Raw genomic sequence first — 15,567 nt, 5'->3', positions numbered from 1 at the left:
TCAAGAACTGTGTACCACCAATTCCTCTGGATCACATCCATGTTAGTTTCTCCAGTGACTAATCTATACCAGAAAGGTTTCTCCCAGGAACCGCTACTGTGTGCTGAATGTTTGCTAAGTATCACAGGTGACAGTTTCACATGTCCGAAAAAACATAATCCTTAAAAAGGGAAAAAAAGACGCCAATTTTTTTGATCTCTCATACATGCCTTTTTTTCCAACTCTGTAGCTTTGGCTTCAGATTTCTCCACCTTTGTTTTATCAATCATTTGATCTGAAAAGAAATAGAAGAATCAGTAAAGTTCCCAATTCTCTTGTCTTTCCCTCTCACTACCTAAATCCTTCAATATAATGGCAGTCTTCTGTCCATTTTCTCACTTTTGTTATACTTCTTACTGTTCTGCACTAAACAAAGAAATGAAACTTTCTATTGAGCTCAACACAGAATTTCTGGGTGCCTGTGATGTGGTAAGGCCGCCACACTGGGCAGCATGGAGAGTGCCTACAAGTGGTATTTATGAACTTCTGAGTCCAGGAGTCAGATGACAGCTGAACTCCCTTCAAAAGGTGGGGCGATGTGTGAGTAGCGGTACATTCTTAGTTTCACAGAAATAAACTAAAGGTCTGTATATTCCTAACACAGATGTTGATGATCACCTAAGGACACAAATGGAAATACCTGGAGACTAGGAATTTATCTTCCATGAAACTTTCATTGGAGAAAGACACAAAATGAAAGGTAGAAACAATGTTTTAAGGAGGCAGATAGAAGAATATGCTTACCAATCAACCCCTCAATATCAATCTGGAGGTGCCGGCACTTGAAGTCAGGATCAGCCCCATTCTTGTGCAGAACTATCTGAGAAATACATTCTTCAATCAGCTTATAGTACTGCGGTCTATGGAAGAAACAGAACAAGGTTATCAAAGGAAAACCAAAATACAATTCTCAGAAGCAATCAGGATCAGGAAAAGTTAACTGCTTTGATAAATGAGGGACCTGAGGATAACTATTCCAGAGAAGACCTTTTCGTAAAACTAACAGAAGTATGTTGCCAGGCTAGGCAACTCCCTCTTCTACAGCAGCTACTCCACCTACTTCAGATAATCAAAACTTGTTGCCATCTGCTTCCTAATGCCAATAATTTCCCATCTCAAAATTCAGGCTTGATCCTTTCCGTGATAGACAGCACTACTGCTTACTCTCTACTTCTAGGCAACCTGAAAGAACCTTAAGTGGGCTCCTCCCTTTGCTACCATCTTTATACCCCCCACCTCCCATTTCCAAAATGGTAAGGACACTTTACGGTATACACTCTGACCTCTTCCATACAGCCGCCCTTCAGTCCGATTAAAAGGACAACTGACAACTCTTTATATATCTGACTGAAAATTAAATGTAACCTTTGTCTTTTCTGTTTCCTTTTACAGTCTTTGAATTTAAGGATTTTTCTCTCTCTACTTCGGCTCAAATTTAATACTTCTCACAGGTATACCACCTTACCTAGCCTCATAGTCATTTCGGACCAAGAGTAGGTGCTGCAGGATGGACAGGAAGTGTGGCTCTGCCTTTGAATCCTTTACTGTGTTTAGGAGAATCTGGAAAACTTCACTGAAGTCAGTGGAAAAGGGGAAGAGGCTAAGGAAAGCATATATTTAGAAACTGTTTGACAGGTCGATTGCCCAACTCTGGGGAAAAGTCCCAAGATGCCACTTCTTTTCTAACAGCCATTTCCCCTGTAAACATTACCCAAAACTTTAAGCTCCATAAACTTCCGAAGGCCAAGGGACCAGTGAGTTGGGTGGTACTATACACAGAGACAGAGGATTCCCAGTACTTGGCTTGAAGATCAAACAGTAGACAGAAATGAAATGATCACTACCCACAAGTCACGTGTGTCAAATAGTGATACATAGCCAGACTACTCCCTCTGTCAGTCTCAGGGACACCCACAAGAAAGCAAATGACAAGCCTACTCCCCGACTTGTGAATGTTCACCAAAAACCAGCTCTACACCTTCATAAACCAAGCTCTTATATTCTAAGAAGTCTATACACGTTTTGATGGCTACTTCCATGCTGAGCAACCCTCAGATCACCTTTCCTAATTTCTTTGGCCCATGCTGAGGTAAATAAAGCCCACAGCAATCAAAAGACACCTGCCTCACCTACTGAGAAGACACACAGGCTGATACCCTGTTCAGAGTCATTACCCCACACCATTTCATGCAGGGATCTATAATGAATGTCTCATATGTCTTGAACCCAGTCCATAAAAGGATATTCCATCTCCATTCGAATGTCATCTAGCCGTCCCTTCAGGTCATAGGAATCCTCTTCCCCTTGCTCATCAAACACATTTAGTTGCACTCTCATATCATCATTTTCAATCTCTCGAAGATCCTGTCAATGATCAAAGTACAAGTCAGGGAACCCAGAAGCATCCTATGCCAGCCAGAAACCGAAGCCTTTCAACCTGGTTCTTAAATTGAGAGCGAAAGTGACCCCAGAGATGACTGAGCTATCAAAGCAGGCAGCAGGCAGCCTGGCCTCTCTAATGAAGAGCTGCATCTCACCTGCAACACCTGATGCAGCCCCAAGCGCATCAGTTCACTTCGGATGTGAACTCGGAAGTCAAGTTCTTCAGCTGGTGTGATGAGAGCATTGATCAGCTGTAGACATCCCACCTAAAATAAGCAAATTCAGCACTTATGTCATTGTAATCTGCTAGAGATCAAGATTCCGTTCTCTTTACATGAGTGCCGAGGACCCCAGATGTCACGCAGAAGATGCAGTACAAAACCACAAGAACAACTTTCTGCTGGCGCCATTTAGATCTGATTTGGGCCCAGGTCTGGGTCGCTCAGAAGTCTAAATGATTCCAAGGATTTGATGGTATACTCTGTACTAGGCCTTGGCTTTCCTAGCATTTAAAGAGATAGCATGCCCTTTCACCAGCTCATAGTAAGGACAGCTGCTTTCTCTCTGCCTTCTTAGAGAGCAAATCCTGAATGATAAAATAAATATATACAGACTCACCTCATTTCACTGAACTTCACTTTACTGCACTGCTCTATATATAGTGCATTTTTAACAAACTGAAGGTCTGTGGCAATTCTGTGTTAAGCAGGTATATCAGTGCTAATTTTCCAACAGCATTTGCTCACTTCTTGTCTCTGTGTCATGTTTTGGTAACTCTCAGACTATTTCAAAGTTTTTCATTATTATTTTATTTGTTATGGTGATCTGTGATCAGGGATTATGACTCTCTGAAAGCTCATATAATAGTGAGCATTTTTTAGCAATACTGTTCTTGTAGACATAATGCTACTGCACACTTAATACACTACAGTACAGAGCAAACATAGCTTGTATATGCATGCATTAGGAAACCAAACAATTCATTTACCTCACTTTATTGACCTATTTGTTTTATTGTAGTGTTCTGGAACCAAACCTGCAGTTCCCCTGAGGGATGCCTATACCTGGGAACCATTCCATGTGTTCTATTAAAACATCAAATGAACTTAAGTCCTTCCATTTTGAATTCTATTATTGGGCACAGTTCAGAGGATATACTTGCCTTGAGCGCAATGGAGGTCCCACTTTTTAATCCATCCAACAATGGCTGGAAGCGTTCTACCTCATCCATCTCAGCTCTTTCTGTCATTGCCTCCAAAACCCTTTCATTCCTGCCCAAGAAAAAGGAAAGGGAGAGAAATGTCCAGGTGCCCTGACACACACAAGCACAATAGGTAGATTATACAGTGGCACAAATCAGTTAGGAAAAGAACATTACCAACACCCAGGTTTTCAATATAATTCTCCTTATCACCTAGGTCAGGAGCCAGAATCTGCTGAAAGCTAAGAACCATCTCCTTAGAAAAATGTATTCTCTAAAACCCATTCCTAGACTCCTATCTATGGATACCAAATTAAGACACCTGTTCTATGGAGTATCAACTGGTACCACTTTTGGAGGGGTATTTAATAGTACTGGTTTTTAATGAATTTAACATTTGGCTTACTTCTAGAAACTTATCGAACATAAATGCATAAATGTGAAAGAATATATGTACAAGGATGTTCATTATGGCATCATTTGTAATAGTAAAACTTAACACCTAGAGCAGAGGCCAGAATGTGCTAAGAAAAAAAAAAGTCACCTAAAAAATCTAGCAATGGGGTAACTGTTAAATAAATTGTGGGATATACATCCTATAGAATTCTAAATAGCCACCTAAGATAATAAGGTAGATCTATAAATACCCACAGAGAAAAAAATGTCCAAGATCAACTGTTATATTAAAAAAAAAAAAAAAAAAAAGGTAAAAAGAAATGAATGGTATGATTTTGTTTGTATTAAACCAAACTGTTCCACAAAAATAAAAATCTATCCTAGGCATGTGATTTGTTTTACAGAAAAGTTACATCTTTCCTTCGTTCTAAGATAGCATCTTTTGGAGCAGCAGAAGGTATCTCATAATTAAGCAAAGACAATATATTTGTCTATGCTAGAAAAAAAATCAATGAGATTGCACCAAGCCATTAACACTGGCTACCCCTGCAGAATAGATTTACTAGAGGGATAAGGCTGTTAAATTTTACTTTATATGTTTCCATATCGTTTGAGTTTAAAAAATAATGTGTTACTTTTGAATTAAAAAAACAAAAAAGTAAAAGCAAGCTTTGTCCTATAAATGTCCTACAGACATTAATGGAGACCTAGGAGATGCTTTGCTATCCCACTGATAACCAGAAGTACACTGATGATAGTGCCACACACCTAACAGTCTTTTTTTTTTTTTTTTAATCTTTATTTATTTTTGAGAGAGAGAGACAGAGTGTGAGCGGGGGAGGAACAGAGAAAGAGCGAGACACAGAATCCGAAGCAGGTTCCAGGCTCTGAGCTGTCAGCACAGAGCCCGACGTGGGTCTTGGAACTGATGAGCCATCAGATCATGACCTGAGCCCAAGTGGGATGCTTAACCGACTGAGCCACCCAGGTGCCCCTGCAGTTACAGTCTTTCTTAAACATTAAGATTCATGGTGTTGGGGTGGCTGGGTGGCTCAGTTGGTTAAGCATCCAACTCTTGACTTTGGGTCAGGTCATGATCTCATGGCTCTTGAGTTCGAGACCTACATCAGGCTCTGCACTGACACTGTGGAACCTGCTTGGGATTCTCTGCACTGACACTGTGGAACCTGCTTGGGATTCATTCATTCATTCATTCATTCATTCATTCATTCATTCTCTCTCTCTCTCTCTCTCTCTCTCTCTCTCTCTTCCCCTCCCCCACTCAATACTGTCTCTCTCTCTCTTTCAAAATAAATAAACTTATAAAAAAAGATTCACAGTGTTCACATCTTCAAAGAGATATGGTCTTACCTAGTATTTAAGACAAAGTAGACACCCACTCAATTTTCCTCTAGATTAGGGAAGATGGTAAAAAAAGAGAATGTAGGAGAAAACGCAGTCACATACATGTCCTCTGGCTGTGGTAGGATACAAAGAGCAGAAAGCAGCTTAGCTGCATCAATCATCATGTTGGGAACAGCAGGATCCATGGCTCTGACCAGCAGCAGGATTCCTTCTTCTGTTTCCAGCATGGTCTTGATTCCAAACTAGTAGGACAAGAACAGAGAAGGGAGGCTTAATGATGACAGGAAGTAACCAAGGACAAAGTCAGGGTTGTTATGGATTGAAAGGTGTTCCACCTAAATTCATATGTTGAAGTCCTAATCCCCAGTACCTCAGAATGTGACCTTACTTGGAAATAGGGTCATTGGCAGATGTAATTAGTTAAGTTACAACAAGGTCACACTAGAATAACGTGGACCCTTAATCCAGTGTGACTACTGAGACGTGGGGACACACACATGCACATGGGAAGAACATCTTGTGAACATGAAGGCAGATATCGGAGTGATGCATCTGAAAGCCACAGAATGCCAAAGATCACCAGCAAGCCACCAGAAGCCAAGCGAGAGGCATGGAACACACTCTCCCTCACAGCCCTCGCAGAAGGACCCAATCCTGCCAACACCTTGATCTTGGATTTAGAGCCTCCAAGAACTGTGAGACAATAAATTTCTTGTTAAATACAGTTTAGTCCAGTTTATAATACTCTGTAGAGCAGCCCTAGCAAACTAACACAGGGGTAGAACTTTTCCGAGCTAAAGAGATAAGCATAGCAAAATAATTTTATACTAAATCAAACACAATTCTAGGTCTTCAAGAACAAAAGTCTTTAATTCTTGTATTTTTTTTAATGCCCCCTCCCATCCAATGGAGTAAATTAATTATAAAAAAATTAAACAATGAGGGGGCGCCTGGGTGGCTCAGTTTGTTAAGCGTCCAACCTCGGCTCAGGTCATGATCTCATGGTTCATGGGTTCGAGCCCTGTGTTGGACTCTGTGCTGACAGCTCAGAGCCTGGAGTTTCCTCCAGATTCTGGGTCTCCCTCTCTCTCTCTATCCCTCCCCTGGCTCATGCTTTGTCTCTATCAAAAATAAACATAAAAAATTTTATTAAAAATTTAAAAAATTTTAAATATTTTAAAAATTAAATGATGAGCAAGATATATCTGCACTCAAAAGCAAACAACTGTGAGATCCCTGAGTTTAAATACTAAACAGACAGGGGTACCCAGATGACTCAGTCGATTAAGCATCCAGCTCTTGGTTTCTGCTCAGCTCATGCATGGTCTCACATTTTGTGAGCTCGAGCCCTGCATCAGGCTCTGCACCGACACTGTGGAGCCTGCTTAGGATTCTCTCTCTTCCTCTCTCTCTGCCCTTCCCCCGCTCTGTCTCTCAAAATAAACAAACTTCTAAAAAAAAATTAAATACTAAACAAAGAAAAAAAAGAAAGATTCTACGGTAGAAACAGTCTGGAAAACAAATAACCAGAGAATAAAATAAACCTTCCAAAAACAAACACAGGTCAGGAAATTCAATTAGCAAAACAAAGTATAAAAAGAGGAAGGAAAGCAAACCTACCTTCTGAAACAGACATCAGAACTGGAGAAAAAAAGGTCCATAGAAACATACTTAGGTGACAATCAAAAAGTTGTAACACTAAAAGGGAACACTACAAGTCTTGAACCTCCTATTCCTAAGTCCTTTTTTGGAGTTTGCCAACAGAAAAGAAAGAACAGGGATCATGATGGGGGTTGGAATGAGAATAGGAAAAATCTCACCTTGTTGTTCATAAAAGCTTTCAGGCAACGAATGATCTCATGCTTGTTACGGCTATCGTAGCCTCTGTGTGTAGGAGACATAATCAGTGAATTCCCTTTATTCTATACTCCTCTGCCACTTGACTTTTCAATCTTGCAAACAAGGGTCTTCAAAACATCCCCAATTAGTAGCCGAGTAAATTCTAGTACATACCACTTTGCCCTGAAACACTGGCAAAAACAGGTAGCTGAAGAGGCATTGCCACCATAAGACCTTTGGTTAATCCTGCAATCCAAGAACTTTATACTACATTAAAATCTTCTCTTTAACCCCCTCTAGGCTTCTAAGTGCTTAACTCCATCAAGATAACATCCCATCTATTACTGCTTGCCTCACTACTTCAAAGGTTTCAAGCTTGTACATTCAGGAGGTATAGGCCTGGTGTTTTGTCTTGGAAAGATCCCAGGAAATAGAAAAGTCACGGTGGGTCAGACTGGCTTCAAGGTAGCCTAAGACAGTCCAAGGTATCCCCGAAACTATCCCAACCTTGAAGACTATCATAAACCCAGTCTCAAATGCATCAAGTGTATTCTAAGACTTTCAGGTCCCAGCCAGACCAGGTCCCAGGACAGCTATGGATGAACTCCAACCCCACTTCCAGATAGGGTAAGTTATGCTACGAGACCCACAATCTTATGTGTTATCCACCATGTTCCTCTTCCGTTTCCTGCATCTGTAATCATCCCTCAGCCTCTAGTTTGCCCTAGGTAAACCTTGTTCTCAACTAACAGCATATTCTCCTGGTCCACAACTTCTCATTTTATTGCCATTTTCTCCTTTAGAGCATACAGACAAGTTCCCCACTACCCTCCACTGGGAAGATGTCAAAACTTGGAAGTCCTCACCCAGCAGTCTCCTCTTTCTCATCATGGAGTCGTTTAAGGATGTCCAATAAAGAGGTCAGACCCTCAGCACCAAATGTTTGCACCCAGCTGTAAGGAATAGACAGAGACAATGCAATATCAATTATCGATAACTGCCCAAATTCTACCTGGCAACTCTTTACTCCCAATCCAGAATTCTCAGACATCCTGACTCCACCAGTAAACCCTAACTTTGGGCTCTTATTCTTGTTACCACTTCATAATCCTCACCTGACAGGGTTGTTGTTGAGGGAGACACGGAGGGACTCTAGGCAGCTGAGCAGATGCATATCCCGCAAGCCTGACCTCAATTCTTGAATGTACATCATAGCAGACCTAGAACTCTCCTTCTGGCTCATGCCCTAGATGGAGCATATGGAGAGATTAATCAACACTGGACCCAATCAGCAAATGGACTAGAATCAGTCATTACATTACGAATATCAAGGCAGACACACATCATAATTACTACCAAACTCTGTGGGACTCATAATTTCCCATCCCATTCCCCATAGACTTCGTGAAGATTGAATCAGGCAAAAAGTATGTTAAGAATGGTAACTCAAATGAGAGTAAAACATGAATAGACTTATACGACAGAATAAAAGAAGACTGATGTAGACACACAATGTTCTAAGGAACTGGTAAAACAAACAGGTCCAAGATGAGGGCAGGGTCTCCCACGTCATGGGTATCTGCCCTAGGACTCACAGCCTTAGAGGTGTGCAAGTATTGGGACACCATCTCTCTCTTGATGATAATATCCTTCTCCCTCAAAGGTTGCTGTTTCTCCTCGTTAAGGTTCATATCCAGCTAGTAGAGGAAGGGGGAAAAAAGGAAAAAACAAAAGTGCATCAAGTTCCTTACAATTTTTCAGTGTTTAATATTTAGTATATTTAGTGAGAAGTTAAATTAAATAGTTACTGAATAAATAAGTTTTCCTGATCCCTTGAGGTTTAAGCTATCACCAGACAATGAAAATTCCTCAGGGATAAATGTTAATGGTTAACATTTTAGCATAGATTCCTACAAACACTTTTATACTCTTAATGTTTTTCCTAACAAAAATGGGTTTTTAAAATAGATGAAAAAATTTGTTTTATTATTGAAAGAAAAGCACACATACTGGTTTTGTACTTGGAATGGATCTTAAAAATTTCCTCTGGATGACTGGCATCATCCAAACACCCACAAGATGTGCACCACTCTCAGGCATAAACACCCAATACCCCTGGTTAATTCAGTCCCTGTACAAACTTCTTTCCCATGAAGAAAGAACTAGAAAAGTCTGATAAAGCCCCTCAACAGATATAACTTGGGTGTATTATTGAAGAAAAGGCACTGCTTGAGCCTTTGTATAGCCATGTGTCTGAGCTCAGTACCTTGATGAGCACAGTTTAACCCAACAAGTCTGAAAAAGTATCTGAAATGGGGAAAGGGTAGGGGTAAAATGGATACTTTCCATTTCTTCTCTTCTACTCTCCATTTCTCTCTCTTCTCTCTCGCTGTGTGTGTGTGTGAGAGAGACAGAGAGAGAGAGAGAGTAAAAGAGAGAAAGAGAGAAAGAGAGAGAGAGAGAATGAAACACTGCCTCAAAATAGTAATACTAATGTGATGTTTTTCTGACCCAATTCCTGGTGCTTTTTTTCTCCTTTTACAGATAAACTGAACACAGAAATTGCAACGTACGTGGCCTTCCGGTTGAATCAGACCCCAAAACACAGTATATTTTGCTTGGCTAGCTCAACATTTTAAATTTGGAAGACTTCATATAAAAATACAGATTTCTAGCATCACAAGATGCAGTCATCAAATTTCAGATTGTGGGTAACTCTAGAAGTCAAATGATTTCTTCCACAAATTTTTTGTAGTAATAGCAAGGATAAAACAGAGGGACGAAACCTGTAATAAAATAAAACTTAAAACAACATTCATACAATGGACCTAACTTGGAACTGTGATTTGAGCAAACAAATGGTTTTCAAAAAAATGATCTAATGGTGAAATTTGAAAGCTGGTTATGATAGTTGATGCTATGAAAGAACTACTGTCTCCAAAAATTGAAGATTTCTGGCTTCCTTAGAAAATACAAGTATCTGGCACTACTGGCATTTCCAACTGGAGTGCTACAGAGCCTACTGCCACTGAATCACGGCTGGCCTTCCTAACAGGCCGAAAGTCCTTCTGCATCCGACTACAGTCCTCACTCCTTTTCATCATCTGCTATCTGGTCTAACTTATTCCTGCCAACTCCCTGGCCCCCAAAGACATGTAAATTGGCAGTCCAAACCCAAGAGATTGTGTTAGGCTCATACAGCACTTGGATTAAGAGACAAACTAAAAGCTTTTACTGAAAAAAGAATAATAGTGCTGGCTGAGTGTTTACTATATACCAGGCCCTGTGTTAAGAATTTTAAGACCATGCTCTCAATTAAATGAGGTCTGCCGCTAGTCTCTATTTGAATCTGAAATCCTATATCCAGGCAATATACAGGTCTTATGAAACCTTAGAAACAAGTACTCAAAACTTTTCAAGACTGAGCGCTAGTGGACATTCACTGAGTGTCCTCTTCAGTGTTCCTCACTGAGGATAGGAAATTAAGTCACATCCTTGTGTACTTCATTACTCAACTGGCTTCAACCATAATCTTTAAAGGTCTTCTAGTAATTGTAGCATCAGATTTCTCTTTCCAGATTCACCACTAAATAGAAGACGTTCAGCAAATTATGCCTTTCCATTACTCAGTCTCTTCTATAAGATTCTTTGTGAAACTTTACCCACCCTGGCTAACCCAAAGGTAGTCTCCACACTACCCCATGAGTTGGTGCACTCACCTTATGTCTTTGTGGCTAACACAATGCTGGGCAGGACATTAAGGAGGTGGTCACTAATCAGATATTTCCAAGCCTAACTCATCAATTCCAATCTTACGGATGGGTGCTTATAAATTTAGTCCCTTTGTTAATAGGACTGCTAATAAGAACCTCTCTGTTGGGGCGCCTGGGTGGCTCAGTTCAGGTCATGATTGTGCAGTCTGTGAGTCCAAGCCCCACGCTGGGCTCTGTGCTGACACCTCACAGCATGGAGCCTGCTTTGGATTCTGTGGCTCCCTCTCTCTCTGCCCTCTCTCTCTGCTCCCTCCCCTAATCACGCTTGGTCTCTCTCTCCCTCTCTCTCAAAAATAAACAAACATTTGAAAAAAAACTAAGGGGTGCCTGGGTGGCTCAGTTGGTTAAGTGTCTGACTTTGGCTCAGGTCATGATCTTGCAGTTCGTGAGTTTGAGCCCCATGTCAGGCTCTGTGCTGACACCTCACAGCCTGGAGCCTGCTTCGGATTCTGTCCGTCCCCCTCCCCCCGGCCCCCCCCCCCCATCTGCACTCTGTCACTCTCTGTCAAAAATAAACATTAAAAAAAAAAGTTCTCTGTCAAGCCTGGACCTTTTGTAATTAAGGGCTAATTAAGTGAGTAGGGGGTGCCTGGGTAGCTCAGTTAAGTGTCGGACTCTTGATTTCAGCTCAGGTCATGATCTTGCAGTTGTGGGATCAAGCCTGTGCTGTCAGCACAGAGCCTACTTGGGATTGTTTCTCAGGTTCCCTCTCTGCCCCTCCCTCTCCTTCTCCCACGCTCTCTCAAAATAAACAAATACTTCGGGTAAAAAAGGGGCTCATTAAGGGAGATCATGCCCAAAAGAGTACCAACCATGCCCACAAATGCATTTTCAGAAAAAAAGCAATGTTTTGGGGTGGGAAACTTACCAGCATCTGTTCAAAGAGTACTAGAACTTGCTCATCTGAAACATCTTGCAATGACTGTGCTGTGGGATCATCCCCATATGCTGCAGAAGAATTTCTATGAGCAGAATTGGGCTTTTCCTTCTCCTTTTTAATTCTCATGCTGGTAAATCTCTCCAGCTGAGAAAAAGAAAAAAGTATTAACAGTTATACATTTTCATTTACACAACAATCCACACATCAAGTAGCCAAACTCTAGCTTCTTATATGTGCAAGGTTCCTCTGGTTTGTGGGCACTTCGAGGGTCTTCTGACATGGCAGTACCTGGGCGGCTCAGTCGGTTAAGTGTCCAACTCTTGGCTTCGGCTCAGGTCATGATCTCAAGCCCCATGTTGTGCTCTGCGCTGAAAGTGCAGAGCCTGCTTGGAATTCTCTCTCTCTCTCTCTCTCTCTCTCTCCCTCTCCCTCTCCCTCTCCCTCTCCCTCTCCCTCTCCCCCTCCCTCCCTCCCTCAGCCTTCCCCTGCTCATTCTCTCTCTCTCCCTCTCTGTCTCTTAAAATAAACTTTAAAAAATATCTTCTGACATGAAAACAAGAACTCTGACATCTAATTTAGTATACTGACTCTGTACTCTCACTTTCATCCAAAGATAAGAGATCTGAAGTATTAAGATTTGAAACCTCTCTAAAATGAGAAAACTTTGTTCTTGAGCTCTCTGACCATTTCTAAGCCCTCTAGCAGCACTGAACTGACAGAAAAGAATATAGTGTACTTTAGGGATATATAAGCCACCTCTCTGTCAACCAAAGATTCATGAACCATTCCCCAAAACTCAAGTACAGATGCTCAAATCAAAGAGCCACCAATAAGCTGCAGTTTGTTCGCTCCACCTGTTTGAAAATAAAAGTTAAGTATCTGCAAGCACTGGGGGACTTCAAGTGATAGGGGTTGCATCCAGACTGCAAGTCAGTTATGAATTTAAAGAACGTGCCTACCCTTGGAAACCAATGAATGTCCCAGGGAAATGCATGCAATGGGCCAAACACAGAGCAAAGAGTTAGGGAAAAGCTTTGGGAGGATCTGAGAATAGAGCCAGTATCACCATTTCAAGTTATAGAAAGTCAAAGTTATGACAACTGGTAAGTATCACAGTGGAGGAAATGAGGTAGAACATGCACATGCTGAACAAAATTTCCTTACCTCATCTGCCATGAGCCGCTTCAGAGTCTAGGAAACAGGAAAAAGGAGGGAGAAGAAAGAGAAGATAGATCAGTGAAATTCCAGGAAATGTCCCAAATACCAGATGGATTGGGGGGAAAAAAGAATAAGGTAAAAGGATCTAAGTTGCTTTCCACAAACTAAAAGATTTCAGCCAAGTGTTCCTTAGCACATTCCCTTAGCTAAGAGGCATCAAGAGTTTTAAGGTCACTAATACCTGATACCTTGGGGGGGGGGGGGGGGGGAGTAAAGACCTGCACAGACTCAATCTGATGACCAATACACCTATGAAACATACTCAACTCTATTAGTAAACAAGGACATGCCAACTAAAACCACAATGATAATGCTTCCCACTCTTAAGATGGGCAAACATTTTCATGTCTGTCTAGCTGTAGAGGAGCGGGAGCTCTCACACTCTGTTAGTGGTAATGTAAATTGCTCTGGCCACTTTGGAAACCAGCAAGGCATCATCTAGTGAAGTTAAATATGTGTATGTACAACTCATCAATTTCTATAAATCTACCCTGCAGAAACTTGTATGTATGTACCAGAATGTGTATAACAAGAATGTTCACAGCAACACCAGAGTACCTAAAACAGAGAACAATCCCAAGAGCCATCAAGAGTAGAACAGATACCATGTATCTGTGGAGAACAATTATACAGAAAAATTAAATGAACTCAGAGCTACTTACAAACATTAAAATTGAACTTATTTCATTTATATGCAGTTTAAAAACATGGACACTATATTATTTAGAATGTAAAATTATGAAAGGAATGATGATCACAAATGTCAAAACAGTGCTTACTTGGGGTGAGTGGGTGAGGTGTGACTGCAGAAGGGGAAAAGGGGGCTTCTAAGGGGCTCACAATATTCTACTTGGTTTCATTATTCTACATTTTATGTTCTCTTCTATGTACATGCCATACTTAGAAAGAAAGAAAGAAAGAAAGAAAGAAAGAAAGAAAGAAAGAAAGAAAGAAAGAAAGAAAGAAAGAAAGAGAAAAGGGAAAAAGCAGGGTGGTAAAGTAGGAATTCTTTGCCCTAATACTTAATTTTAAACCATTATTTCTTTTTGCTCATGTTATTAAGTCAGTTAAATCCAGTGTAAACTGTGAATCTTAACTTTTCCCACCATGGTCCAGAGGAGGTCAAGCTTCCACTGACTGAGTGCTAATCACATACCTGAAGCTGTTAAGAACCTTGCTCAGAATCAATGGAGTTTAAAGTTACTTTATGTGTGCTGTTAACTAGGGACTGAAGATAGAAGGATGGTGAGGCAGACAGCAACACCCAAGGAGACTAACAGTTCCTTTTGTCACCACCCTTAGTTACTACCTGGCACTTGCGAAAACAAGCTACAAAAAGGACGAGGATGTACAATTTAGGTTGCCACAGCCACGGTTAAACTTATTTGCACCTAGAGCAGTTGCTTCTAAGATCTGGTCCTCCAAACTCAAAATGTTCCTCAGAACCAATCAATAACCCCAACAATTCTGGGACGGATGTAACACAGGTAACAGAACTTGGGTCTAATGAAACAGTGCCAGCTGGATTGCTCACAGCTACAGGTTAAAGTTAGAGAAAGGAAACCAGCAACTTGTTCCTTCTGCCTACAGACTTTATTTCCTTTCTGCTCATCCCTACTAACGCTATGTAAGTTTACAGAATTATTATCTCCTGCTTGACTTACTGTAACAGCTTCCTAACTGATCTCCCTGCCTCCAGTCCTGTCTACCCAACACTAAATCCATTATCCATATTACATCCAAGAGTAATCTTTCTAAAATGACACGGTGTCCATGGTATTTCCTCATTTAAAACACTTCAATGGCTCCCTACTACTACCCTTAGGTTAAAATCCAAATTCCTTACCGTGGAATAGGACATTCCTTCCTGGATTCTCCCCCTCATCTCTTGCAAACCCTCGCATCCCAAACTAGTTGCAGGTCCACAAATAGATCATGCGGTCTCACCACCCCAGACTTTCCCTAGGCTGCTCCTTCCCTCAGTCTAGACTGTGCTCTCAAAGCTAAATCAAACAGGCCCTGCAGGATGATACCTCCTCTAATTGGACAAGTGCTTCTCCTTATGTTTCCACAGTAATAGGTACTTGACTGTCTCACAGCACTACTTGTGGATTACAATTGTCTCTTGACTGTCTCCTCTACCCCTTTCCAGACTAAGTTCCTTCAGGGCAGAGCCTGAGACTCAGTCATTATATTTCCTATGAACAAATACCACCACCTGGGGCTGCTTTCCTAAAATACCAAACCCGGAAGAAGCTCTCAAATCTATTCACTGTGTCAATGAAAAAACTGAAGCCTAGACAGGTAGAGTAAATCATGGAAGTCACATGACCAGCAACAAGCTGGGAATGAACTTTAGTCTCCAGATTCCGAAGCCCAAAAATCTTTGCATTCTCCAAATTCTTGTGTCTTGGTCCCACTTAATGCCCACTAATCTTGCCTTTGATATCAAAGTAAATATAACTTTTCATAAA

At 41.1% G+C, this 15,567-nt stretch overlaps 1 protein-coding gene and 1 long non-coding RNA gene across 4 annotated transcripts in view; one reads left to right on the top strand and one right to left on the bottom strand.

The window, feature by feature from the left end:
- DIAPH1 (diaphanous related formin 1) overlaps positions 1-15,567 on the bottom strand; it is a 103,397-nt gene that overhangs the window by 63,653 nt on the left and 24,177 nt on the right. For 2 of the 3 annotated variants that reach the window (XM_053907402.1, XM_053907401.1), the window contains exons 2-14: positions 13,040-13,066; positions 11,864-12,019; positions 8,818-8,919; positions 8,338-8,468; positions 8,089-8,175; positions 7,204-7,267; positions 5,486-5,625; positions 3,584-3,692; positions 2,577-2,687; positions 2,285-2,403; positions 1,505-1,621; positions 784-899; positions 210-274 (exon numbers count right to left, since the gene is read on the bottom strand). In XM_053907402.1, coding sequence (XP_053763377.1) covers positions 210-274; positions 784-899; positions 1,505-1,621; positions 2,285-2,403; positions 2,577-2,687; positions 3,584-3,692; positions 5,486-5,625; positions 7,204-7,267; positions 8,089-8,175; positions 8,338-8,468; positions 8,818-8,919; positions 11,864-12,019; positions 13,040-13,066 — 1,344 coding nt within the window. The remainder of the gene's footprint in view (positions 1-209; positions 275-783; positions 900-1,504; positions 1,622-2,284; positions 2,404-2,576; positions 2,688-3,583; positions 3,693-5,485; positions 5,626-7,203; positions 7,268-8,088; positions 8,176-8,337; positions 8,469-8,817; positions 8,920-11,863; positions 12,020-13,039; positions 13,067-15,567) is intronic. The other variant, XM_019424461.2, reaches the window with a different exon arrangement.
- On the top strand, positions 5,770-10,049 carry LOC109252206 (uncharacterized). The gene is made up of 4 exons (XR_008423867.1): positions 5,770-6,078; positions 7,780-7,849; positions 8,026-8,142; positions 9,767-10,049. It is a non-coding gene; the product is annotated as an uncharacterized LOC109252206 (long non-coding RNA).

Source organism: Panthera pardus, unplaced genomic scaffold (genome assembly GCF_024362965.1).
Source record: "Panthera pardus isolate Hobbes unplaced genomic scaffold, ASM2436296v1 HiC_scaffold_2, whole genome shotgun sequence".
Classification (NCBI taxonomy): Eukaryota; Metazoa; Chordata; class Mammalia; order Carnivora; family Felidae; genus Panthera; species Panthera pardus.
This window is presented reverse-complemented; position numbering and strand designations above follow the sequence as displayed.